This window comes from Marmota monax, unplaced genomic scaffold (genome assembly GCF_021218885.2).
Source record: "Marmota monax isolate L192 unplaced genomic scaffold, Marmota_monax_Labrador192_F-V1.1 WCK01_AAM20220418_F8-fsc00007, whole genome shotgun sequence".
Classification (NCBI taxonomy): domain Eukaryota; kingdom Metazoa; phylum Chordata; class Mammalia; order Rodentia; family Sciuridae; genus Marmota; species Marmota monax.
Window position 1 is genome coordinate 6,307,197 of NW_026692781.1, and position 25,289 is coordinate 6,332,485.

A 25,289-nucleotide genomic window follows, 5' to 3' on the forward strand; every position below is an offset into this window, starting at 1 on the left:
CTTCAGGGCTGGTGATGCTGCTCAGTGATAGAGTGCCTGCCTGGCATGCATGAGGCCCTGGGTTCAATTCCCAGCACTGCAAAAAACAAAAAACAAAAAAAAAATGTTTGGTCCTGATCACTGGTTTTGAATGATGCCTCACCTCTATAATAGCAATGTGAACTTGACCATGTCTATTGTGAACTTGACCATGTCTCTTAACCTCTTGGTATTCTCATTTCTCAAAGGAGAGTCAGAGAGACTCACAGGTTATTGAAAGTAGATGAATTCATACAGGTAAAATTCTTACAAGAGTCCCCCACTCATGCCAAGTAGGAACCCAGGTCCTACACCAATAAAATTTAGATTCTTTTAGCTTTAGAAAAAGACAAAAACCGGTGAAGAGACCACTGAGCAAAACAGTTACAACTTGATCAATATATCAACATAGAAACTACAGATTGATGCTATGAAGGCAATAAAAAAGCTGGGGAGAGGATGGGGAGATAGGCTAATGAAGATATTAGGTGGTCAGGAGAGCCTTTTCTGAGGAGGAAACCTTTGAGCTGAAAGCCAGAGGAGAAAAGGATGAAAGGGATAAAAGGGGGAAGATCTTAATCCCAACCTTGCCAAGAATCAAAGGAAAAACCTTCACAGCATAAGGACAGAAAATGGCCAGAAGTGCATTTCAAATTGAATTCCTAACCATATTGGCAATTGTAGACTTCCTTCACATGAACATATCATATTTACATAGACATGATAAAAACCGACGTGACCTGATGAGACAGGAGACCCGAGCACATGCCAAATACTAATGCCCAAACCTTGCTTAGCATTTAATTGAGCTGGCATGGGTGCTACAGTGGTATGCAATTTATATAAGTGGACACTTTTAGACCTGAATTTTTATAAAAGATTAATCAGACCTAAACCTTCCTAATTCATTTCATATTTAAGATATCCAAATAAAAATGAGAAGAGGCAGGAGGAACTCTTATTTTTAGGCTTGCACAAAGCCAAATTTACCTGGCAGCACAAGTTGATGCGTGACTTGTTTCCATGTGTTAAACATTTTGATATATAACACATGTGGGTGTGCATGTTGTGTTTTAGTAGAGCGTTTTAAATAGTTAGAAATATACATATTTAAAACACAGGAATAAATGTATGCAGAAGGCCTAACGTAATATGTCTTAGAATAGGTTAAAGAGCACTGTTGCAGAAAGGTTCCAGGTGAGAAAAAAATGAACTTACCTCTATTCTCCATCCTTTCCCTAATGGCTCTTTCATTCATTCATTCAACAAATGTTGTGAACCCTGTGATCCTTATTCTTTGTACCCTGTGTTCCTGTTCTCTATTCTCTACTCTGTTTGGCACTACTTAATGCCCAGGGAAATAGGAGCTGACCCCTAAGGGCTGCATCATTCAGGATTCTGGCTTTCAGTTCCCAAAAGCAAGGCAGATCAAGGGTGGGTTCTCTCCCTGCTTTGATTTCATGGTTTGGCAGGTAGTGTCCTGAAGGATGATTCTCTTCTAATGCACCTCCTGTGTTCACCAGCTCTAAAAATACTCACTACTTTATTTTATTATTTAGTTTTTTTTATTAGTTTATTATTCTATTTTATTTTTTTAATTTTTATTATTTAGTACCAGGGATTGAACCCCAGGGCACTTAACCACTGAACCACATCTGCAGCCCCCTTTTTTTATTTTAAACTTTGAGACAGGGTCCCATTAAGTTGCTGAGACTGGCTTTAAACTTACGATCCTCCTATCTCAGCCTTCCGAGCCACTGGGATTACAGGTGTGCATCACCACAACTAGCTACGCTTACCAACTCTAATAACATCATTTCCTCCCCTTCTCTGTAGGCTTGTGTTAACTATCATCCTTCTACTAGTTTCTTGGTAGCTCTGCAATCTTTGTAGATTTCCTTAACTTTGCCCACACTTCTCTGTAAATTTTCCTTTTATTCATTACACTTCAAATCCAAATCCTTTCCCACTAAGACCCTAACCCGAACAAGTTTCTGTGTTCTACATTTGTGCTGCTCAATAAAAATATAGCAGGATACACAGGTATAATTTGAAGCTTTTTAGTAGTAATGTAAAAATACAAAGAAACATATTCAGTGAATATTTTTTGGGGGGGATACTGGAGATTGAACCCAGGAACAGTTTACCACAGAGCTACATCCCCAGTACTTTTTGCATGGCTTATTAATATTTTTATTCAACTCTACATGTCTAAAATATTATCATTTTAATGGTAGTCATTATAAAAATTTTGAGTTATTTTACATTATTCATTCTAGGTCATCAAAATTGGATGTGTATTTTATATTTACAACACATCTCAACACATCTATTTGCAACACATTATATTTGCAACACATCTAATGTGACTTCAAAGAAGTCACATTACAAGTACTCAGTAGCGACACGTAGCTAGTGGTTACCATATTGAACAGTGCAGTTCTAGATACTGTGTTAGGGATGGAGGTACAGAGATGAAAACGCTGTCCATACCATCATGGATGGAGTTGATGGTCCAGCAAGAAAAGTGGACAAGCAAATGATACAGCAGATGTACAATTAGTACCATGCACAAAATGCTTTGGAAATCCAGCTTTCCTTCAATGGGTTTTAGAGAGAGGAAGTAACTGGAAACACTTGAGTGGATCCTGAAAACTGAAGAATCTTTCTAGAAAACAAAGCGATGCAAGCAGTAAGACTCTTCACCTTTCCACTTGCCCTAGCTATATCAGCTCTTTGAGCATACACCTGAGATGAACATCCTGCTCACCAAGGACCTCCCTAGTCATTCTGCTCTAGGCCTAGGTTTGGGTAGACCTCTACAGTCTTAGCACAACCTTTTGGAGTAGAAGTTTCCAAAGAAGACTCAACTAGGAAATAAAGGGGAGGATGGTTGTGAAATGTGTGCATGGAGAGAATGCCTAGAACCAGAATCTAGAAAATGAATCTAAGTTGAAAGAACCTAGATTCATTTTCCTAAGGTAACATAACTCTGACCACTGGTTGGCTTAGTTGGCTTAGGTTCCTAGGCACAAAGCCCGGTCTTATTTTTCTTATCTCATTTGTTTTCTTTGCTATTCAATAAGCATTGTTACTGGTCAGGTATTAAAGCCCACTCTTCCTATCATTTGGTGACACTTTCTTTTCTAAATATTTTTTAGTTGTCAATGAACTTTATTTTATTTATTTATATGTAGTGCTGAGAATCGAACCCAGTGCTTCACACATACTAGGCAAGCCCTCTCCACTGAGCCACAACCACAGCTCTGATGACACTTTCCTGTTTTGTTATCTTTTGCCTTTATATGAGCCTGATTTTTCTAATGATTCTGAGGACTTAAGGACCAATATCAACATCCCTATGGTATGTCTCTATCATATGAAAATCCTACTACTCTTCATCAAATGTCTCTCTTTTCCCATTCAAAAATTGGACACCCCATAATCTACCTTGAGAAGTTCAGACAGTTCTACTGGTTCTCTCTGCTTTGAAGAGAGGATATGACTTAAGTAACCCCAAGACAAGGGATGGTCAATCTCCTCTTTCAACTTACCTTCTCAACAAACTTCATTAAATATTTTTGGAAGACTCATTTGAGTGTTCTGAATCTTCCAAACTTCCATTTTCTAACATAAAAGTACTTCACACATAACATAATAACAAAATGGAGTGGCCCAGCTCTTGACCCGAGGGCTGCATGTGAGGTTGCTCTGATCCTCTTTGGGAAATAATCAAGTTCCCTGCAAATCTCTCTGGGTGACTCCATAGGACTTATTAGCTGGTGAGGATTTTTAAGGATTCACAAGCAGTAATGGGAGAGGAAAGGAGGATAACTATTCTTAGATGCTAGAAAAGAAGTATGCACTTAATACAGACAAACATTCTGGCGCCTTTCTGTATGAGCAGAATTCTGATATCCAGGAGGTTGGAGAACTGTGGCTAACTGTTTACATCCTTTGTCTGCAGCAGTCAGATGCTATACACTGTAGCCTTATTTTTCTTGTCTCCTTCTTAAATCAACCATAAATCATTTTCAATGCCGAGCTTTCCACAAAAATTCCCTGTGGTTTCTTTTAGTCTCTCACTCTAGCTATCACGTTGCGATTCCCATTGGCAATCATGTCAGCATCTGTTCTCCATACCAGCACTATTTGCAAATACTGAGACCAAGTCCTTGATTAGTACTCAAAAGTTCAACTTCTGTTTTCTTAGAGCCAAAACGCATACTGTATTATCCAGTTTAAATAGTTTCTCATCTGGGCGGCGGGCTTCATCCGCTCTTCCCATTACTCATATGATTATTATTTTTGATGTTGTTGCTTTTAATCCTTTGCTTTCAATTCACTCACTGGATAGATGATTAACTTGGGTCTTGAACATTGTTAACTTTTGCCATTCTGAGCTATTTGTCATTCTCTCCCTAAGGATCCTTTCCATCCTAGATACTGTGGACTCTGAGAGGTTCTTTTACTCTCAGAGGCAATTTATTGGTGCCACCTTTTCCTTTTTTTTTTTTTCCATGTAGTCTAAGTAACATTTGTAGAAAAACAATCAGTTACTCTTAAAGCAAAATTCCTATGGGTTACAGTTTCTTTCATCTCTCTGGCTTGAAACAGGATTTTTTTTTTGTAATGTGTGTGTGTGTGTGTGTGTGTGTGTTGATGTTGGTTTAGGTTTTTTTTTTTTTTTTTTTTGGTACCAGGCATTGAACCCCAGTGGTGCTTAACCACTGAGCCACATTCTCAGCCCTTTTTAAATATTTATTTAGAGACAGGGTCTTGCTGAGTTGTTTAGGGACTCATTAAGTTGCTGAGGCTGGCTTTGAGCTAGTGATCCTCCTGCCTCAGCCTCCTGAGCCACTGGGATTATAGGTGTGTGCTACCCTGACTGGTTGGTTTGGGTTTTGTAAGTGTGTGCATGTATGCAATTTGATTTTGCCTTGGTTTTATTTATGTTTCTAGATGACTTGGTTGAACAGGTTTTCAATGGAGCTGGGCATGCCATTCAGAACACTGTCAGGCAGTAACAGTTTTAAGAGTTGCCCTTTTTTGCATAGACACTCTGTTTCTGGGTTTGTGAGAAAATACATACTCAATATGTTTGTGAGTATATGCCTGGACACACACATGCAGAAATAATACATCCAGAGAAAGATTTTACTAAGCACAGCAGCCCAGAAAAGTCACATGTATATTGTATAAAGAGCTCTCTTAAAAGTCAATCAAAAGTATTTATGCATTTATATAAGTAGTAAAGGAAATAATAATTCGTAATGAAAATCATTAATATCCTAATGCTACTATGAGTACTAACATTTTTAAATTGTTCTCCATCATTCAGGTACTATTCTACATGCATTTTGTTGAAAAATCCATTTAATCCTTACAACACCTCTATGAAATAGGAACTACTATCATCCTGTTGTTTACAGATGAGAACAATGAACTGCAGAGAGGTTAAGTGACTCATCCACAGCCAGATTAATGAAAACGTACATAGCCAGACAAGGCACATGAGATAAAATGCAATCTCAAATGGAAAAAATGTTAAAGATTTCCAGTAATCAAAGAAATGTAAATAAAGACATTAAGTATCATTTCATACCACATCTTTGGGGAGGTTTAGTTACACTGTTACTCTCACATATGGTAGCAACAATGTCAATCAGTGTAAGCCTCCAGGAAAGCCATTTGTTAGTACTTACAAATAATGGTAAAGAGGGACTGGGGTTGTAGCTCAGTGGTAGAGCTCCTGTTTAGCATATGTGAGGTGCTGAGTTTGATTCTCAGCACTACATGTAAATAAATAAAATAGAAGGTCCATCAACAACTAAAAAAAATTTTAAAAAATAATGGTAAAGAACCTCTTTCAACTCAGTCATTACACTCTTAGAAATTTATCAGTAGAAAGTTATTTAAAAAAAAAAAAAAAAAAAAGAGCTCCCAGTGGCTCAGGAGGCTGAAGTAGGAGGATCCAAGTTCAAGATCAGCCTCAGCAACTTAGTGAGGTCTTAAGCAACTTAGGGAGACCCTGTCTCAAAATATAAATTCAAAAAAGTGCTGGGGATGTGGCTCAGTAGTTAAGTGCCTGTGGGTTCAATCCCAGTACCAAACCCAAACCAAGCCAAAACAAAACAAAAACCATACAAATAAAAAATTTGTTGCTGTATACTTTATGTTATCAAATATTGGAAGTAATCAAAATTTCCAAATATAGGGAATATGGAAATAAACATGGTTCCTTAATGAAATGGAATTATGGAAACTATCATTATGAGTGATAATTGTAATTTTAAAAAGTCATATAAAGTCATGTGAATAGACCAATTATAAGATTTTACCTATTTTATGATTCCAATTATGTAAAATTATGTATACATATGTTCAAGGGAACAGAATGGAATACAAATGAAAACACTTGGGATGTTGGGTGGCATAATGCTAATCAGTCCATTCCCCCCTATTTCCTTTATTTTTGTTGATTTTCATGTGATGGCAAAATAAAGAGTTGGGGAAAAAAAGGATTGTTTCTGCCTTTTAGTAATACATAAATTCACTGAGAATTCATAAATCATTGGCTTTTAAAGCAGTAAGAGACTTTATCAGACTTTGGTTGCAACTTCCTAATTTTACTGATAAATACACTGAGGCAGAAAAAGATTGACTTGCTCAATGACACATATTTAATAGGAGCCAGAGCTTACAATTCCAAAAATGACTCACAATCATTTAGGGTACATTTCCTGCAGAGAAATTAGGTTGTTAGGACCATATCTTGAAATAGATCATGTTAATAAAAACGACTTTAGCCTAATTTTACTTTCTTTTTTCTGCAATATCAACTGCCTCCTTTCCCCACCTGAAATAAACTTATGCCAAAATAAGAGTCCTGTCTTATTCTTGACTGTATAGAACACATCATGCATATTTTGGGCATTTCAAAAAATGTCAAAATATTTATAAAGAAGATGAATATTTCAATAACAATAGGAAGCTGCTAGTCATTTCCCAGTGACAGAAGCAGCAGGAATTCAATTAAGATTTGACAAATCAATTAAATTGAATTTCACCTTCAAACATTTTTAAAAAACCATTTCTAATACCAAATGGCTAAAAAACAATCAATTTAAACATCTTAGGACTAAATTCTGGGGTAGAAATGAAAGATATGAGAGAATATATAAGTGTTTTCACACTTTCATAGAAAGACCCTCCTCTGCTCACCTGTGACCATAAAAAGAAAAACATGTCCCCAGGAAAAGTGAGACCCATGTGGCAGATGAGGCTCTCTATTACAAAAATTATTTTAGACAATCACAGATTCTGGCTGTGCTCTCCAGAAGGACAGATGAAAATGAAAAACCATGGGGAGAGGCTAAAGAAATTTTGGAAGTTAAAGATTGGTGAGGCTACCAAAGTTGTTCCAAGTTTTCTTTTCTTGGAGGAGTGGGGTATCAAGTCCATATGGCTGATTTCCAAGGATTATGTAAAAGTATTATTTGCTTTTCCAGTAGTAAGCATATAATGTCTTGGTGATGGCTTTAGCACAGTTTGATGTCTTTTGAGGACATCAACCAAATAGCACCATCAGAGAAAGTGCTAGTGATGGCTGATCCCCCCAAAACTGAGCACCTCACTTTTGGCAGAGCAGCAAGCAGCACCAGGTTTCAGCACGGGGACAGGAGCATGGCCATCTCAATGGGTGAGGAGGGAGGCTCTGAATACCACTGATAGAGGTTAAGACAGTTGTTGAGACACTCTAGGAACTCAGGAAATCCAAAATAAAAGAAAAATAAGGAATAAGAGAGGAAGACTTCTACAGGCAATCTGTAATTTCACATTACTAGTTATAGATGTAGGTTAAGACCTACTCAAATTTAATTATCTCACTTCTTTTCAAAATTCTGAACCAGTTAATAATCTATGAAATTCTCTGATATTTTCCTTTCAATCACAATTGAGTGGTTTTCAACCCTGACTAAATATCAAAAGCTACTAGAGAATAATAAACACCAATGCTTATGCCCCACATCTTCAGAATCCAACAGGAGGATCCAGGAATCAGTATGTTTTAAAAGCTTCCTTGCTACTTTTAATGAACAACCTAGGTAGAGATCCATTGTTTCAACAAGAGCGGTTAGAAGCTTTCTACAATTCTAATTTTAGTGTGCATAGGAGTCACCTGGGGAACTTGTTAAAGTGCAGATCCTGACATGGTAGGTCCGGTTGGGGCCCAAGAGGATGAATTGCTAACAACCTCTCCTGGTGATGCTGATGCCACAGTCTGCAAACCACTTAACTGTAGAAATGACTTAGAAAAATTAATACAATAGTAAATTCCAGAATACAGTGGGCAGAGCCAAGAACTAACAAAATAATGACTTAAAAAATGTACAAAACAAAAAATACATGGTCTCTTTAATATGACCAAGAATTTTAACTTGGTCACTGCTATGGTCTAGATGTTTGTGTAAATCCTCCATTAACAAATTCATATGCTGAAAATACAATTCATTATGTTGAAAAAAAAGTGTTTTTTTTGGGGGGGGCATTTATTTATTTATTACATGACAATAGTGGAATGCCTTACACTCATTATTACCCATTTACAGTACAATTTTTCATAGCTCTGTATATAAAGTATATAAAGTATGTCTCACTAGGTTGCTCAGAATGACTTTGAACTGGTAACTCTTCCAACTCAGCCTCCTGAATAGCTGGGATTACAGGTGTGCACTACTGTGCCCAGCTAGGACCAAGCTTTAGGCAATACAGGTAAAGATGACATTTGAGTTGCAATTGCAGTGAAACTGAAATAATGGGTAAGATGAGCATGAGCTCTGAAGGGATATGCAAGACCAGAAAAGGGGAAATGAGTACTTTGGTCAGAAAGCAAGTGTTGGAAGAAATATAGTGCCTAAAATGTCTCACTTGGGCCCTTAACAAACACAGGGTTCTTTTCCTGTCGTGTCCAGCACTGAGTGTAGCTAGAGCCAAGTGTAACACACTGGCTTCAGGCTCTCTCCACCAGCTCATCACCCAACCATGATGAGTGGCGGAAGGTCTGAACTTTTCTAGGCTTGCTTAGTGAATGGGTAGGATGATCCCAGCGCCTACTTAGAGGTGGAGGTTATTAGCAGGTATTGTGATGATGTCTTCAAGGTTCATTCATCTTCTAGCATGTGTTGGAACTTCCCTCCTTTTTAAGACTGAGTAATATTCCATTGTACTACATGCCACATTTTGTTTATGCATTTGTCTGTGGAAAGTCACCTGAGTTGCTTTTACCTTTGGGCTATTATGACTAATGCTGTTATGAGCCTGGGTGTACAAATCTCTCCTCAGGTTCCTGCTTTCAATTCTTTGGAATATATGTCCAGAAGTTGAACAACTGCATTATATGGTTACTCTATTTTTTTTTTTTGAGGAACCACCGTATCATTTTCTGTGGCTGCACTATTTCACATCCCCACCAACAGTGCACAAAAGTTCCAATTTTTCAGATTAGACAAAGGGTAATGAAGGGAAGGGAGGTGGTATGGGAATAGGAAAGACAGTAGAATAAATCAGACAGAGCTTTCCTATGTTTATATATGAATACACCACCAGTGTAACTCCACATCACGTACAACTACAAGAACGGGAAGTTATACTTCATGTATGTATAATGTCAAAATACACTCTACTGTCATATATATCTAAAAAGAACAATTTTTTTTAAGTTCCAATTTTTCTATATCCTGGCCAATACTTTATTGTATCCTTCTCTCTTTAGTGCTAGGGATCTAACCCTGGGCTTTGCGCATAAGAGGTAAGAGCTCTACCACTGAGCTATACCCCAGTCCTATTTTCTCTTTTTTAATAATATTCATCCTAATGGGTATGAGGTGGTATCCCATTGTGGTTTTGATTTCATTTCCCTAATGATCAATGACATTACACATTTGTTCATAAATCATTGGAGATATATTTAAAGAAATGTCTATTCAAGTCTTTTGCCCATTTTAAAATTAGGATGTTTTATTGTTGTTGAGTTATAGGAGTTCTTCATATATTCTGGCTTAGCCCTTACAGATATGATTTGCAAGTATCTTCTCCCACCATTTCTTATTACTGTGTTGATTCAGGCCCTCTCTGCTGATGTGTCCTCTAAAGCACAGAAGGTTTTAATTTGATATAGTCCGACTTATTTAGTATTACCTGTGTTTATGATGGTCATATCTGTTAAATCACTGCCAATCCCAATGTCATAAAGTTTTCTCCTAAGAGTTTTAAAGTTTAAGATTTCAAATTTACATTTTAATGCGTTTTTATTGAATTCTTGTATCCGATATAAAAGAATATAATGTTTCTTTTTTTGTGTGGGTATCCAGTTTTTCTAACACTATTAGTTGAAAAGACCATCCTTTCCCCCATTGAATGATTTTTGTCACCTTTATCAAAAAGCATTTGACTACAGTTTCAAAAGTTTGTTTCTGGACTCTACAAAGGCTGGCTTTTGAATTTATGTGAGGATAAGGTGATAATAATGGCAGCAGGTGAATCAGATCAAGTTCCATACTTGGGTAACCATTTCAGGTGAATGGTGACATGGAATAGGTGAGGCTTTGTAGCAATTTTTCATCTATTGTGGGGGGATCTTGCAGATCTCTTGAAAGTGGTTCAATTTCATCTCAGCTGTGACCAACTGGATGGATTGTGGTGATGCTGAATGGTGCTGCAAGATATTGTGAGTGGATGCCCTGACATTGTGGCAGGAGGTGATGTATATGGTGTTATGGGCAACATTATTAAAAGTGACCTTGGACGCCAAGGAGTAGGAAATACAGAGCTTTTCTTGAGTACCTTTCTACATTTGTTGAATTTTCCCTGGTAGCACATGACCATATTTCTTCTTGGAGGGCCGTGAAAAGGTCTCAAAAATGAAGATACCAATGAATATAATGGGGTTGGCTACACTGTGGTGGTCACAGGCTGGTGCTTGCTTTATAAAAACAAACATTTAAGTAGGAGGTGTGTACCATATCTCAGATAAATGGACATCCACCCTGAATTGTAGGCCTTTTAGAGCAGGACAAAGACATATTCATTTCACTATTGTCATGGCCAGAACAGTTGCTGGCACACAGTAGATATTTAATAAATGTCTATTGACTTTAATTGAACATAAACCAAGGAAACTGAAATGACTGTCTGAAATAAGAAAACTCAACTTTTCACAGTAACTGTTTCTTATAGCTAATCTAAACTATTTAGGAAGAATCTATTTCTTCTTCTTTACTCAAAAGAGACAAAGTCTTGATCACCACCTGTATTAGTCAGTGTTTACCAGAGAGACAGAACCAATACTAGACAGACAGGCAGACAGATAGAGAGACAGATAGACACACACTTACTCCCCCCACCTCTGCCTGCCACACACATGAGGATTTATTAGGGAGGTCAGGTATTCTGGTACTAGGAGTGAGAATTTGCGTCTCCTCTGCCTTTTTGTTCTATTGGGCTCTCCAGAAATACTGTCATAGACACACACAAAAAATAAGGCTTTTGCCAGCTCTCTAGGTATCCCTTCATCCAGTCAAGTTGAAACTTGAAATGAACCATCAGACCATGCTTTATAAAAACAAAACAAATCTATTTACAACATAAATTATCAGTTATTAAACACCAGTCATCTCTGGGATCATGCCTAGCACTTGTGCATTATATTTAGGCCTTGTTCTAGCCTTCAGGTAAGCATTATCTTTATTTTATTGTTGGGGACATTTTGGCTTGGAGATATTAAGTTTCCTGCTTAAAGTATATATCAGCAATAGTGAAATTAGGATTTATATCCAAAATGGGTCCTGTGTTTCTTTTCCTAAGAACTCTTTTTACCTGTTTCTACTTGAGATCCATCATTCTCATCTTCCAGCATGCTTTCCTTTTAGGGTAAACAAACACTTTTTCTTCAGCCTTTAATCACAGCCCTTAAAAACAAACTATTAATAGTTTTTTTGTGTCTGGCCTTTCCCCAAGTTCTCCATGTTCCTTGAGTTTGGTATCAACCCAGCATTTAAAATACTGTTCAGTCATACACACACACACACACACACACACACACACATCTCTGACTACAACAAAATAAAACCATCTTTCTTTCCATTTTGAGTCAGCATAGAAACTATTTTGCACATTCTCACATGCACAAAATATCAAAAATTTTAAAAAGTGGAACAACTAAAAGGAACAATAGCTATTGGCAAAGTGCCAGGTGGTGAGGTATGGATTTTTAAAAAAATATGTATTTTTTTAGTTGTAGGTGGACACAATACTTTTTTAAAAAAATTTTTATGTGGTGCTGAGGATGGAACCCAGTGCCTCACACATGCCAGGCAAGTGCTCTTCCAATGAGCCACAGCCCTAGCCCCTGAGGTATGGTTTTGCGTACTTAATGATCATTGTGTGAAAAAAGACCCTAGGTACATGTACATATGGTACAGTGCTACACCATATACAACCATAGAAATGTAAAGTTGTGCTGCAATTGTGTACAATGAGTCAAAAAGCATTCTGCTGTCATAAATACCTAATTAAAAAAAAAAGACAGCAGGGAAAAGCAACTTAACATTTGGATCAAACATTTTCTAGGTACAAGAGCCCAGATCCTGGCACTATAGATCCTGAGATAAAAAGAGATAACAGCTCTGGAGGCCAAGCAGGACAAGAACCATGATTTAACAGATTTTTAGTCTAATCCCCATGACTTAGAGAAAATCAGTTCAAACCATGGGTGGGTTCTGGCCAGTGAATTCTGGTAAGTGCAGAAACTGAATAATTTTTATTTATTGAATCTAATAAAGATCTCAGGTTTGTATTTCATCTATCTTTACTTTTTTCTTGTTTATCCCTTTATTCTCCAAACCTAGAGGAGAGCCTGACTCTATGCTGATATTTACTGGCTGACTGGATGGTAATAAGGTGGCAAGATTGTCAGGGAGGGCAGAAAACAAGAATCAAAGTGGCAGGAACTAGAGTATACCTTTGTTTTTATTTTTATTTTCTGGTAATTCACTTTTACTGTGCTTTACACAAAGAATTGGTCTGTGAGACTGGAAATTAATCAAATGAAACAAAAAGCAACAACTGTCCTTCAACTCAGATAGTTTGAGAAACTGATATAGAGCCAGCTATTCATTTAGAGTCATGTGGAAATGGTGCAAGATAGAGTTGCTAGACCTCCTAGCCATTTATTTAGCAGCCTAGTAAAGATTTAAGTGTAGTAGGGTTCCCAGAATGAGTCACTGGTTATAACTTCGGAAATTCATTTTGTTTGCAGTTCCCAGTATTCTAATCATGCACTGTGTTGGCCTACACCCTGCAGATCCCATCCATCACTAAGGCAAATGTTTATAGGCTAGATGAGCTGCCGCAGGCTTGTAGGTAAATGCTGAAGAAAGTGACAGTGCATCTCTGAGCAGACTGTTCAGCAAGTAACAAAGGGACAAAATGAAGTCCACTCAACACTGCTCTAGCCTCAGTGTATGTGGGGTATGCTTTACTCAGCACTTAAAAGGTTTGAGTAATTCCCATGTCTGTTATTTCCTGCCATGTGGAAGGGCAAAAACCGATCCAAGACTCCTGATCTCTGTATCTTTCCTTATTCCCTGGAAGGTTGGAGTGACTTACCTAGTAAGTCCATACAGAAGATGAATTTAGCTCTTCTTCACTCTTTTTAGTGGAGGAAAGTGCTCTAATGGTCTTCACTTGAGTCCCGTGGCTGTCTGGTTGTGGGTTCTGATTCTGGGGTTCAATATTAGGGAGGCAATTGTTTCAATACACCCTAAGAAGGGTTTTTTTTTTTCTTCCAGTATCAGTGTCATTGGTAATTGATCTGCATTTTAATCTTCATCTGTTGACATATTATGCGTCTCTTCTTGGTTTAAAATTTGGGTAGGAAACAAAGAATATTTGGGGGGTGCCTCTCACAGACCTCACCAGAGCATGGTGATTTCACATGGTGGTCTTATCTAGTGGGCTATTTTAGTCTGTATTCTTTACTTGCCCCCTATTTATTTCCTAATAGAGGAACTGAAATTTTGAATCACTTGGTTACTCTATTATACCTGATTTCCCTTCTGCAAAGTAGGAGCCAGACTTTCCTCCTTCACTCTGGGGAAGGATCTGGCTGGGCCAAAGAGTCCTTCTTCCCACACCTCTCTGAGTATATTTCTCCTTGAGTTGTGCCCCTATCTTTCCAGGTTTCTGGAGGGTCAATAAATTCATGTGACATTCTTGATGGAAAACAAACACAAAAATCCCAAGGGCTCTGGAATCAAAAGAAGAATCAGAGATCAGAGTTTGCTCTTCTAAAACATATCAAGACAAAATGCTTTACTAACAATTTTTCAGGCAGAACTATAGTTCAGGCAAGCAGAAAAGAGCTGTGTTTGGCCTTCCTGTTTTCATGGCTCAGTAAAGGCTTTTTTTTTTTTTTTTCCCCCTGAGCTCAGTGTTTAAGCATACAGTCTGGTTTGCTGAGACTTAGTTACAAGTCACTCTTGCTACAGTCTTCCTTAACCTTGCATTTTTCTTTGGGTCACTGGAACAGTATTTGGCTAAGCTGCCTGCAAACATTGCCTACTCTAAGTCTAGAATCCCACTTGCTTCTGCTGGTATCCTGTCTTACTGGTGACTAACCATACCTGAATGTGCTTCAGAGGAATGAATGGCCAACCCTGGATTCCCTGTCTCTCTACTGATACAATGTTTCTTCAAGTGGACCTTGTCTATGCCAAGAGCTCTGACTTTTACCTTTTTTTTTCTTTCTTGTTTCAAGCACATGGTATTTAATGGGGGACACAGAAGCACTTACAATTTTAATACACCCAGGGAAAGCAGTGACCCAGAACAAGGTTCTACCAGGTAACAGGGGAGAAGACCCAGGACAAAGTAATCTCCCATTGAGAGTCTTATTAAATACCAAGTGTTCATCATGTATTACAACAGCGCTCCACCTCCTCACGTGACCCACAGTCACTACATACGACTGCTCACAACCGTCCTCCTTACCAGAACAGGTCGACACAGCAGGCTCAGGGCATAGTCTTGCATTCCCAATACTTCCTACCATGGCAGCCTGCTAGTTGGACGGGCTCTGAGAGCCGAGCGGACAGTGGGCGGAGGTGGGTGGAGGAGGGTTAGGTTAGGTGCTGCTATCGTACAGAAAACTGTACCAGAGATATGCACCCAAAGTGACGACTGAGTTCACGCACATTTTGACCAGGAAGAGCTTCCAGCTGGTCAGCTCGAGTGCTGGCTCCTCTTTCTTCTTCCTGGACTGCTGCTTCTTAGCAGAGAGGGCCACCTGCCAGCGCAGGCTTCTGCCACGCTTCCGACTTCTAAATTCAGTGACTTGACTCATGCTGTCCATGCTGTGGGGGTGCCTCAAGGGTGTCTTAGTTTCCTCACTGATAGGGCCATCTTCATTCGCCTCAGCCCCATCCTTCACCAGCTGATGTTTTGAGAACTCCTTTCGTTTCTCATTGTGTGGCTCCAGGATTTCCCTGGGCCTCTGGAAAAGTGGGGGCACATGCCCGGGTAGGGGCTCCAGGTCCTCGTGGGACAGCTCCTTCCACTGTTCCTGCACTGAAGAGTCTCCCATGATGAACTTGGCACATTCGATCATGACCAGGTAGGAGAAGCGCAGCTGTTCAGCTGTCTGGATCAGTCCCATCCGGAACTTCCTCATTTCCAGCAGCACTTTCTTGATATCCACGGAAGAAGGGTCTTTCCTTTTTTCCATCAGTAAGAGGCAGGTGTCAGCCAGGCAGAAGGTCCCCGACCTTCCAATGCCAGCACTGCAGTGCACCACTATGGGGCCATGCTCTGGACTAAGTGACCCCGACTCGCGAACTTTGAAAAGAAAGTTCAGGAACGAGGCTGGTGATTCAGGGACTCCAAAGTCAGGCCACGTGGTATAGTGGAAATGTAAGATCTCTCGAGTTTCTTGATTCGCAAGGTTCTCTAGCTCCAACTGTCGCACTGTATAGTATGACTTGATGTCTTCAGAGATCAATGTTAATTTCAAATTTGTGTCCTCAAAGATCATCTCTGTTTTTTCTTTTGGTGGCCAATACTGGGCACATTTTAATAAGCCTCTCTCCATCAATCGGTTCAGCATGACCACGGCCCTGCTTTTCTGCTCCCACACCATCTCCCAGAAGTGCCCACACGTATTAGGTAAAGGGCCCTGGGTGAGAATGTAACTCCTCTCGGCTTCTTCCATTTTTATCAAACTAGCATTGATATAGTCGTTATCCTCCTGCTGTAGCTTAATCCGACTGTGGTCAAAGGGACTGACATCTCGGTACCTGTTTCGGTTTCTGTTCTTAGGAAGGTTTGCCACTCTACAGGGGAAGTCACTGGCTTCACGTTCGATGTCCTGGTAAATGTCCTCCCAGCTCCCGGCCTTTTCGATCTGCTCAAACTCTTTCTCCATCTCCACAACTGGCCAGGGAGGCTCCTGCTCCGCCCACTGCCTGGCATCAGCTACTCTAAGGTGCCTCCCGCGTTGAGCCCGAAGCCCGCCAACGCCACCGCCACCGCCACCCTAGCCGCAGCTGCTACTTACCTTTTTGAATATGGTATTTCATTTGTCATATTACTGTAGATTATATATTAAGCCCTTCAAAACGACAATACTCACACCTGACAGTATCTCTGATTTGTCAGTGTTTCTATATCCAACTCATCATTCAACTTTCCTAGACCAAACATTTTTTTTTTTAATGTTAAAAAAGCATTAATGTAGGGCTGGGGTTGTGGCTCAGTGGTAGAGCGCTCATCTAGCGTGTGCAAGGCCCTGGGTTCAAGCCTCAGCACCACATAAAAATAGATGAATGAAGCAAAGATATTGTGTCCAACTACAACTAAAAAATAAACATTTTTTAAAAAGCATTATTGTATAAAAGTATAGGCTCTAGAGTCTGTCTCTTTGGAAAGTTACTGACCTTGTAACAAACTATGAGTAAATTCCCTAAAGTAGGATGAACCAAGAGTAATTTATATTCATATGTAAGCATAATTATAGTATACAGTTGCATAACTAGAATAAAGCAATTGTAAATATACCAGGAAGAAGGAAGTACATAAAACTTTAAAAACTTACATGAGGGGGCTCGGGATGTAGCTCAGTATAGAGTATTTACCTAGCATGCTCAAGGCCCTGGGTTTCATCCCCAGCATGACTTCCCCTCCAAGAAAAAGATCTCCCTTCAACCCTATGTGAAGTACAAAAATGTTGAACCATGTAAGAGCCAAGGCTTCATTACCTCCACAACCTTGGAGACCTAGAAATGTGAGGTAGCCTTAGCCAAATGGCTTCAGTATTACAGTGCCTCCTATTATAACATGCTAGGCAATTGGCAATGAAATTGGAGTAGAGGTAAACCCTGCAGGTGTTATGCAGCATGTCACATAGTAAGTGAAAAGCAGCAAAGAGGTAGTTCTTTATTCTTGAGAATTTTCTTGTACACATGATCAATGTCTGTGTGTACTTGGAAGAGAAACAATGCTACTAAAATGTCTTTTTCATGTTATGTACATGTCACAGTGAAACCTACTATTCTATATATTATTATGCACTAATAAAAAAAAAATAAAACCAAAATGTTTTGTAAAAACGTCTAAGTTATGGCCTTGGGATGTAGCTTAGTGGTGGAGTGCTTGTCTAGCATGCAGAAGGCATTGGGTTAGACCTCTAGCATGGCAAACAAACAAACAAACAAACAAAAAACAAAGCTATACTCCATAAATATGCACTATTACTATATTACTGTGTCAATTAGAAATAAATACATGTAAACAGACATTATTTTTTAAAAAAAGTCAAATGTAATAAAAAGCTTTGAGGAATGGGGGGAAAAATCTATGTTTGGAAAACATCAGCTTGCTTACCCAGGAAATCAATAGAACATAATTTTCATTTCAGCACAGGGCTGCTGGGCACCCAGCTCCCTTCTCTCTGGATAGCAAACAAATCCCTAAGTTGCTGCTGAGCCATACTTGAAAGGCCAGTCAGGAAATGAGCAGCACTCCCGAATGGGAAAGCCTGGATCAATGTTTTTTTCTAAAGTAAATAAAAGATCTGCAAAAGTATTTCCTTGCACTATTTGGCAAGAGAAAGAAGCACCTGGAGAGTGAGTTAGGAAGGCAAAGCACATAAGAAATGGAGTAAAACAAGGATGGTTATAATGAAGCTTTGTCTCACTAATCTCCAGAGCCCAAGTGTTCTAATAGGAAACAAAGCTGCAAATGAAGAGACACTCACAGAGACTGGTTGATTACGGATATATTCATGGAAAGGATGAGTAGATAAATACTTTTCTGGATCCTGAATTTTATCTTTCATTTGGATTCTTTCGAAAGAAATAACTTTAAAAACATCTTCTGGAAAGTCAAAATGGAATATATGTGTTAAAATAAATGAGGGCTGTGAGGAAGAAATACTAGCAATGAGAAAAAGCAATTATCCTTGGAGGCAGAAATTTCCTTCTTGCTTCAGTGCAGCATGTGATGCTGGCAATTTTAGCCATTTTCTTTCAGGTGATTTTCAGTTCCAAATACTGCTTGGGGGGCCACTATCTCGGCTGAATCTGAGGGAGCTGGGCACAAGCCTTAGAAGAAAGACAGGTTACTCTTGGGAGGCAGGAATTGAGAGAAATGAGGCAGTAATTGCATGATGTTGCTTGTGCTAAGCACATAGCATTAAAAATAATAATAATAAAAAAAAAACTCACTAATGTAATTGACTCAACAGTGGCTCATCGCTATTTTTTTTTGTTAGTTATAGATGGACATAATATTTATTTTTATGTGCCACTGAGGATAGAACCCAGTGCCTCACATGTACTGGGCTCTACTCTAAGCCACAACCCCAGCCCCACAATGGCTCATCGCTAATTTTAGGAAGTCATATAGTGTTAGTTAGTGCTTTTTCCCAATGAAAGGTGACTGCCCTTCACCAATATTTTTGGGGAAAACAACAGATGATATATAATGATTAACTTAGGAAAAATTAATTTCTGCAATGAATTAGAAAGAGTCACAAAAAGGAGCAATGGATGGAAAACACGTCCAGAGAAGGTTGAGGTGGGAGGTTCAACTGAGCTCATTAGTTCAGGACTAGCCTGGGCAACCACACAGAGGGACCCTGTCTTAACAACAACAACAAAAAAAAAAGAGGAAAGGAAAGGAAAGATTGCCAAAGAACTTTTCTAAACATAACAAAATTCCTACCTTCCTTAACCAAACCTTAATAACCCAAGTAGGAGTGATGATGCTTGGAGCTTTTTAGGAAGCAATCAATGGCTTATTTTATTTGGCAGGTAACATCTGATAGAAAATCATTCTTTTTTTCCTGGGGTTCCAGGCTCAACTTAGTGCCTACCTGCTGGAAAAAATCAAAGTTAAAGACATAGATCACTGGGATGCCAAAGACACAGCTACCTGGACACTATTTGTGACTGCTTGAAGTCAATGTGCTCCTAAAGTATTGATTTTTCCCCCCTCTTTATGAAATGTTAACATGTATTTATTCATTCACCTGCCTCTGGCTGTTCCTTACTAAAGGTTAAGTGGTTGTGAAACCACAGGCACTGGAGAATCAAAGGCTGTTGTTTTAAGCTCTTAGCCAAGTAGTTGTGCCTTGTAGGCTGCCTTTCATGAGCTCTAGCGGCAGCTGAGGGTGGGTTGTCTTTGACCATCTGGAGTTTTTAATGTGTTCCATCCATCTCATGCCAACCCAATTTGCTAAGTTAGGATCACTGTGCTCTGAGACCCTTTGAGATCATGATGCTCAAGGGAGCTGTGTTCTGTGGCCTCCTGGGCCCCTCCTGCAGGTGCACTTGCTTTTTCGATTTGATGCTATTTTTCTTACTCTCTGTAGGAATTCACCACAGAACTATTATTACTTGCTTGTTACTGCATGTTGCTGATTCATACTCATAGGAAAAATTAATTTTGTCTTCAACACCTCTTCCCTGTCATTTAAGGCATATGTTAATGAAAGACAGATTTTGGCATCTACTCTCCTCTATAGCTCTGAGACCACAATACGGATTCATTATAAATGAAGATACAACTGTTATTTTACTTCTATTTATATTTATAACTACACCAAAGCCATCTTGCAGGTACCTTTGTGCCTCTCAAATCCCAGACCATATTCCAAGAAATGCTCAACATTTCATGCTTGAATTGGCATTAATGTGGCATTAATGTACATACAAGGTTTTAAATAAAGATGTTTTTACTCATGTTTTATTATTGACACTTCCTGATTTCACATATTTTAGATTACGATAGAGCTGAATCTCTTTGAAGACATTTTAATGGCTTTTCCTCCCTTATAGCACAGAATGGTTTTTTCCTTTAAGTGAGGAACAGGCAAGTGAGGAGTGCTCTGCTAGGAGGGATGCCAAACACAAGGCTGAAGCCTGAAGGGGGTGGGGCAAGAGCAGAAATGAGCCCAAGCTGAATGCTGAAAAGAGCTGATTGAAAGCTTTTTGCTTTGTCATTCCTCTCTGTTCCTTTCTTTTCCAATTTTAACTGTGGACAAGGGCAGCCTACTTATTTCCTAGAATGACTGGCTCTAGAATGAGCTATAACCTTGAAGACAGTCTGATCCAAACTCCTGCCCATTGCTACATAGCTCGTCACTTGATTCAGGAGCCCTCTCTTCTCCAGTACCTTTTCCAGCAGCACTTGTGCCCATCAATTAAAAGTGCAGAATGAAGGGGAGGTTTTAGAATCAGATAGTTCTGAGTCCACATTCTGGCTCTGACACTTAATAGCTCTGATTTCCTCAGCAAGTTACCTAACACCTCAAAGCCCCAGTCTCATCTGTTAAATGGCTATAATAAAAGCTAATTCATAGGAGCTTGAGGATTAAAGGAAGGACCGTGCACAGTGTATACAAAATTTAGCACTCACAGCTAAATGGAAAGTAGGTAAGTGGTTCAATAGGAACTAGGACCCATGCTTTCTGACTCCCAGGCAATACTTTTTTCCACAGCATGATACTGTTTTTCTCACACAATGTCTCATAAAACCTTTGAAAAAGTATCTGTTGAGTACTGTGTGTGCTGCCTTGTAGATTGTAAATGCTGTTATTACTAACAATACCTCACATATATATATTCAGTGCTCTAGAATTTAAAGTGTGCTTTCACAAGTGGGAAAATACCCACAACAACTAGTCTACTGGTGACTAATAGAGGGGGGAAGGAGGAACAGAGGCTTTGAAAGAAGTCGATTAGTGATGCAAATGTGAAGTCATCTGCACTTGTGAGGAGCATAATAAACATTAGAACCAATTAAAAGTAACAATGTGTGATATATTCAGGCTTCAGAACTTTGATGAGATGGAAAAACAACCAGGATACTACATATGGAGTTTGGGGGCAAGAATTCAACTTACCTGAATCTAGATGGTTCAGATGGCTTTAAGTTTGGCCTACAGGAGGGCAGCTATTTGCATATGGGGAAATTTTTACATACAAACTAGAATACTGCAATGATTTAGAATTACATAATGGTAGAAACCCGGATGTGTTCACAATTTGGAGACAAAGCATATGGAACTGAAACAAGCAAAGCAAATAAGTTCTCAGAAGTCAATGTTAACTGGGTGTTTCAATGTAGACAAATGTGACATTCTGAATAGCAAAACTTGCAATAATAGAAACTGTTATCTTGACTTTCTCACAACCTTCTAAAGTAGTTCTTCATGTGAGAATTTTTACATTTGGACAATGCTCAAAAGTGAATTTTTAGAAATAGAGAGAAACGGAGGGTACATTTTAAATATATTTTATTGTTGCTGTGGTATTAGAGGATAAATACACCTTTTTCTGTTAAAAAGAATATGGTATTCCCTCAGAAGATGAATTTTTAGATCTCAGACTATGCATAAACCAATTGGTCCCCGCTTTATGGAGGTGAGGGGAAAATTAGAATTTCAAGTAGTTATCAAATATTTTAAGCTAATACCCAAGCAGATACATTTTTAACACTTTATGAATTTTCCATATGTATAAGCAAAATTCCAAACAGGCCTTGCCCTTTTCTTTTTCTGCCCAAATCTGAATTTTTGCCTGTCAGCAAACCCTGAGGAGGAGGTTGATGCAGGTAAGTTAGAAGAGAAAAAGACTAAGTGGACAAGCAGAAGACACCGGGAAAGGCCTGCTGTGCGGCCATGTGGAATAGGAGGTCTATGCTGGACAAAGCCCAAGACAGCCTGGTTTGTGTCTCACAGTCCAAATTTGGTTGATGTATTTTTGAAGCTTCTAAAGGTTAACTCACATGCTGTAATACATTATAGAAAGACACGAAGCTGAATTTTACTGTGCCAGTCAAGAGCCTGGCTTGAATCTGCTATTTAGAACTGAGAGAGACAGTACAATTTACATGTGTGAGAATGTGAGAATAATTTTACCTTCTGTTGTTTTTAAAACCACCTTGGGCCATGATTTTTAAATGGAGACAAGAGAAGATCTGCTGGGGTTCCCATAGCAACATTAACTTATCTAAACTGCCCTTGTTGTATGTAATACTTTCCTGACTAGTTTGGCTTTTAAATGTACACTTTAATTATGAAATATAAGAGTTAAGAGTCTCAGGCAAATTTTTACTCTTACATTTACTGATGTATGCACATTTAAACAGAAATTGATAACTATACTTCTAAGGACTTCCCACCAAGGCAAGTTTATGCAAAAACTTTTCTGTGGTCTTCTTTGCTACTGATTTCTGACTCACTCCATTCCACTGTATAGACAACTCTTCAACAAATCTCTCTAACACTTTTATAAAACACTATAGCAAGTATGAAACACAAATCAACTTCAGATGGCTCCAGTTGAAACTAGAAGTCAACACACTGATATTCTAGACTGTTTCCGAACTGACTCGTTCTTGCCCATCTTCTCTCTACTATTCCCCATCATTAACATTTCACACCAAAAGACTTGTCTTATTCTGAGGACAGAAAGTCCAAGGACTAGCCTGAAGCCCACCTCCTCCCAGAAGCCTGATTCTTTTTAAAACTATGACAAGTGTTACCACTACTAGGTGATATGTTGATGGTGACCAACCAACATCCATCCTCCTCTTTTTGATAACAGGGTTTTGATTTTCCTTTGAGGAAGTTTCTTCCACTCATACATTCTGGTGGTAAATCAATTAAGCTGCCCTGCCTCAGTTCAATAAGAGATGAACCCATGACCTAAGCTGGACCGATTCTATTCCTCTAGAAAACTGTATTTCAAATAATTTGAAAAGGAAAAACAGATGGAACTTAATTATTCCAATGATGGCCCTTTCAAGAAATTGCCCATTTCTTCCAGATGCTGGGACTCACAATCAAAGTTCACTAGCTAATGAGTTCTCCATGTGAGTATTTGTTCATATATTATCTTATATCATGATTTAGAGGTTTAGGATATGCACATTTTGCTTTGCCACCTAGATTCTACTTATACTCCCTGAAGACAGCGCTGGATCTTTATCGATTATATTATTTTACATAATTCAGCATAACATAAAGTACTCAGTGAATATTATGTAATGAAAGACCAATCTTAGAAACTCCATTTTTACAAAGTGAAGTTTGTAAACCAACATGTGTCCTTTGAGGCAGTGGAGTAAATAAATCTTTAATTGCTATAGGAATTTTCTTGGTTATGACAGTTGTCCTAAAGAGAGTCTACAACAACTTGTACATCTAAGAATAGCCTAAAAGTAATGTTAGCTTGGCCATACTTTCCCAATTTTAGAAAAGAAAGAGAAACTAAAATTGCACTTCAGACATAATAGTTTTTGAATCAAAAAACAAAAATACCAAACCAAACCAAACATACAAACAAAGAAAGCTTTGGGGGAAAAATAATAATATATCTTGATCTTGGGCTTGTAGCTTTCCCTAGAAACATGACATACTGCCTATCTGCCACGAGATGACAACGGAGGAGGGCTTGACTGGGAAAAATGCTTTACTAAGCCTATATATATAAATATAGAAGATGATTTTTCTGCTTCTTAAAAAATGGCAGGTTATGGTTTCTCAAAATCATCTGATTTATTTTAGTAATTTAATTGAATGTTTTTAAAACTCAGGGAAAAGCAAAATTGTTAGATGTAATAAACCCAAACAAGCTTGGGTATCAAGTTTTGAAAACACAGAAAGTGGTACACTCTTCCAAATTACTCAAATGTGCTTCAAATGCATGAAGAGCTCACCCATGATAAGACAGAAGGAAACAAATTCTCTTCTTATTGTTTTTTGAGAAATGAAAGATTTGCAGGAGCCTTTGGATAGTGTAGTCTTCTGGCTTTGTACTTCATCATGGTACATAGTTCAGTCGTGAGAAAAGAATGAAAATATCAATTTGGAGTTATTCTGACTTGGGTGCAATGGTTTTTGGAATTTTCCTTGAACCCACACTCGGTGCATTTTCACTTGTTTTTTCCTATTAACTTGTAAGCGACGATCAACCAGATTTTGCTTTTCATCTAGCCCAGCCTTGCAGAACAAACGGTGGACTTCCCCTGTGAGACAAAAATGGCAAAGACAGGACATATGACTAAGGAGGAGGTAATGAACAATGGAATATTAGTGGAATGTTTGACATTCAAATTTCATTTATACCAAGAAACACTGTCCAATACAACTAGGTGAAGGAATCTGTGAAACCAAACAGGGTTTCTTCTACCTTAGAAAAATATACCAAGCATAAACAGACTAACAAGCAGGCACAAATGGATACACAAAACTATTGGTTGCTGCTTTCAATATTTGAGAAGTGCCACCTTTCTGAGCTTTTTTGTTGGTTTACAGAGACCCTAAATGATACGTTTTAAGAGTACTTACATAAGTTTGGGGAAGTCTTTGAATGCAGGATTCATTTGGTACTGTCAGAAATGCTTTTTTAAAATGAGAAATTGACTAGAGGTAAGTAATTTTCTATAGACTTATAAAATTCCCTCTTTTGGCTGTGGAATATTATCAATTTTTCATATCCAGGCTAACAATATCTCCAAAATTACATATTGCACCTTTACTTGAGTTGAGAGTATAGCAGGTAATTCTTTAAAGTAGTTTTAACTGGAAGAAGATTAAAAGGCAAAAAGGCCATTTTCAAGTTTTTATGTAGATTACAAGCACCAAACTATGAAGCTATCCAATATTTAATCATGACTAAAGCCTCAAATTTATAGCTTTTGAGTTTCTC

At 38.5% G+C, this 25,289-nt stretch overlaps 2 protein-coding genes across 2 annotated transcripts in view; both read right to left on the reverse strand.

Moving 5' to 3' along the window:
* Positions 1-15,162: 15,162 nt before the first annotated feature.
* LOC124094688 (tyrosine-protein phosphatase non-receptor type 1-like) lies at positions 15,163-16,758 on the reverse strand. The gene has a single exon (XM_046447623.2). It carries the CDS (start codon positions 16,496-16,498, stop codon positions 15,203-15,205), a length of 1,296 nt encoding a protein of 431 aa, XP_046303579.1. The 5' UTR covers positions 16,499-16,758; the 3' UTR covers positions 15,163-15,202.
* A 4,616-nt stretch (positions 16,759-21,374) lies between these two features.
* Positions 21,375-25,289, reverse strand: part of Mettl8 (methyltransferase 8, tRNA N3-cytidine) — a 94,468-nt gene continuing 90,553 nt past the window's right edge. Inside the window, exon 10 of the mRNA XM_046447549.2 lies at positions 21,375-24,606. Within this exon, the coding sequence (XP_046303505.1) occupies positions 24,416-24,606 (191 nt within the window). The 3' untranslated portion in view covers positions 21,375-24,415. The remainder of the gene's footprint in view (positions 24,607-25,289) is intronic.

Bases quoted from the DNA above. Each gene is read 5' to 3' on its own strand.
- LOC124094688 (XM_046447623.2), bottom strand. From the start codon at position 16,498: ATGGAGAAAGAGTTTGAGCAGATCGAAAAGGCCGGGAGCTGGGAGGAC.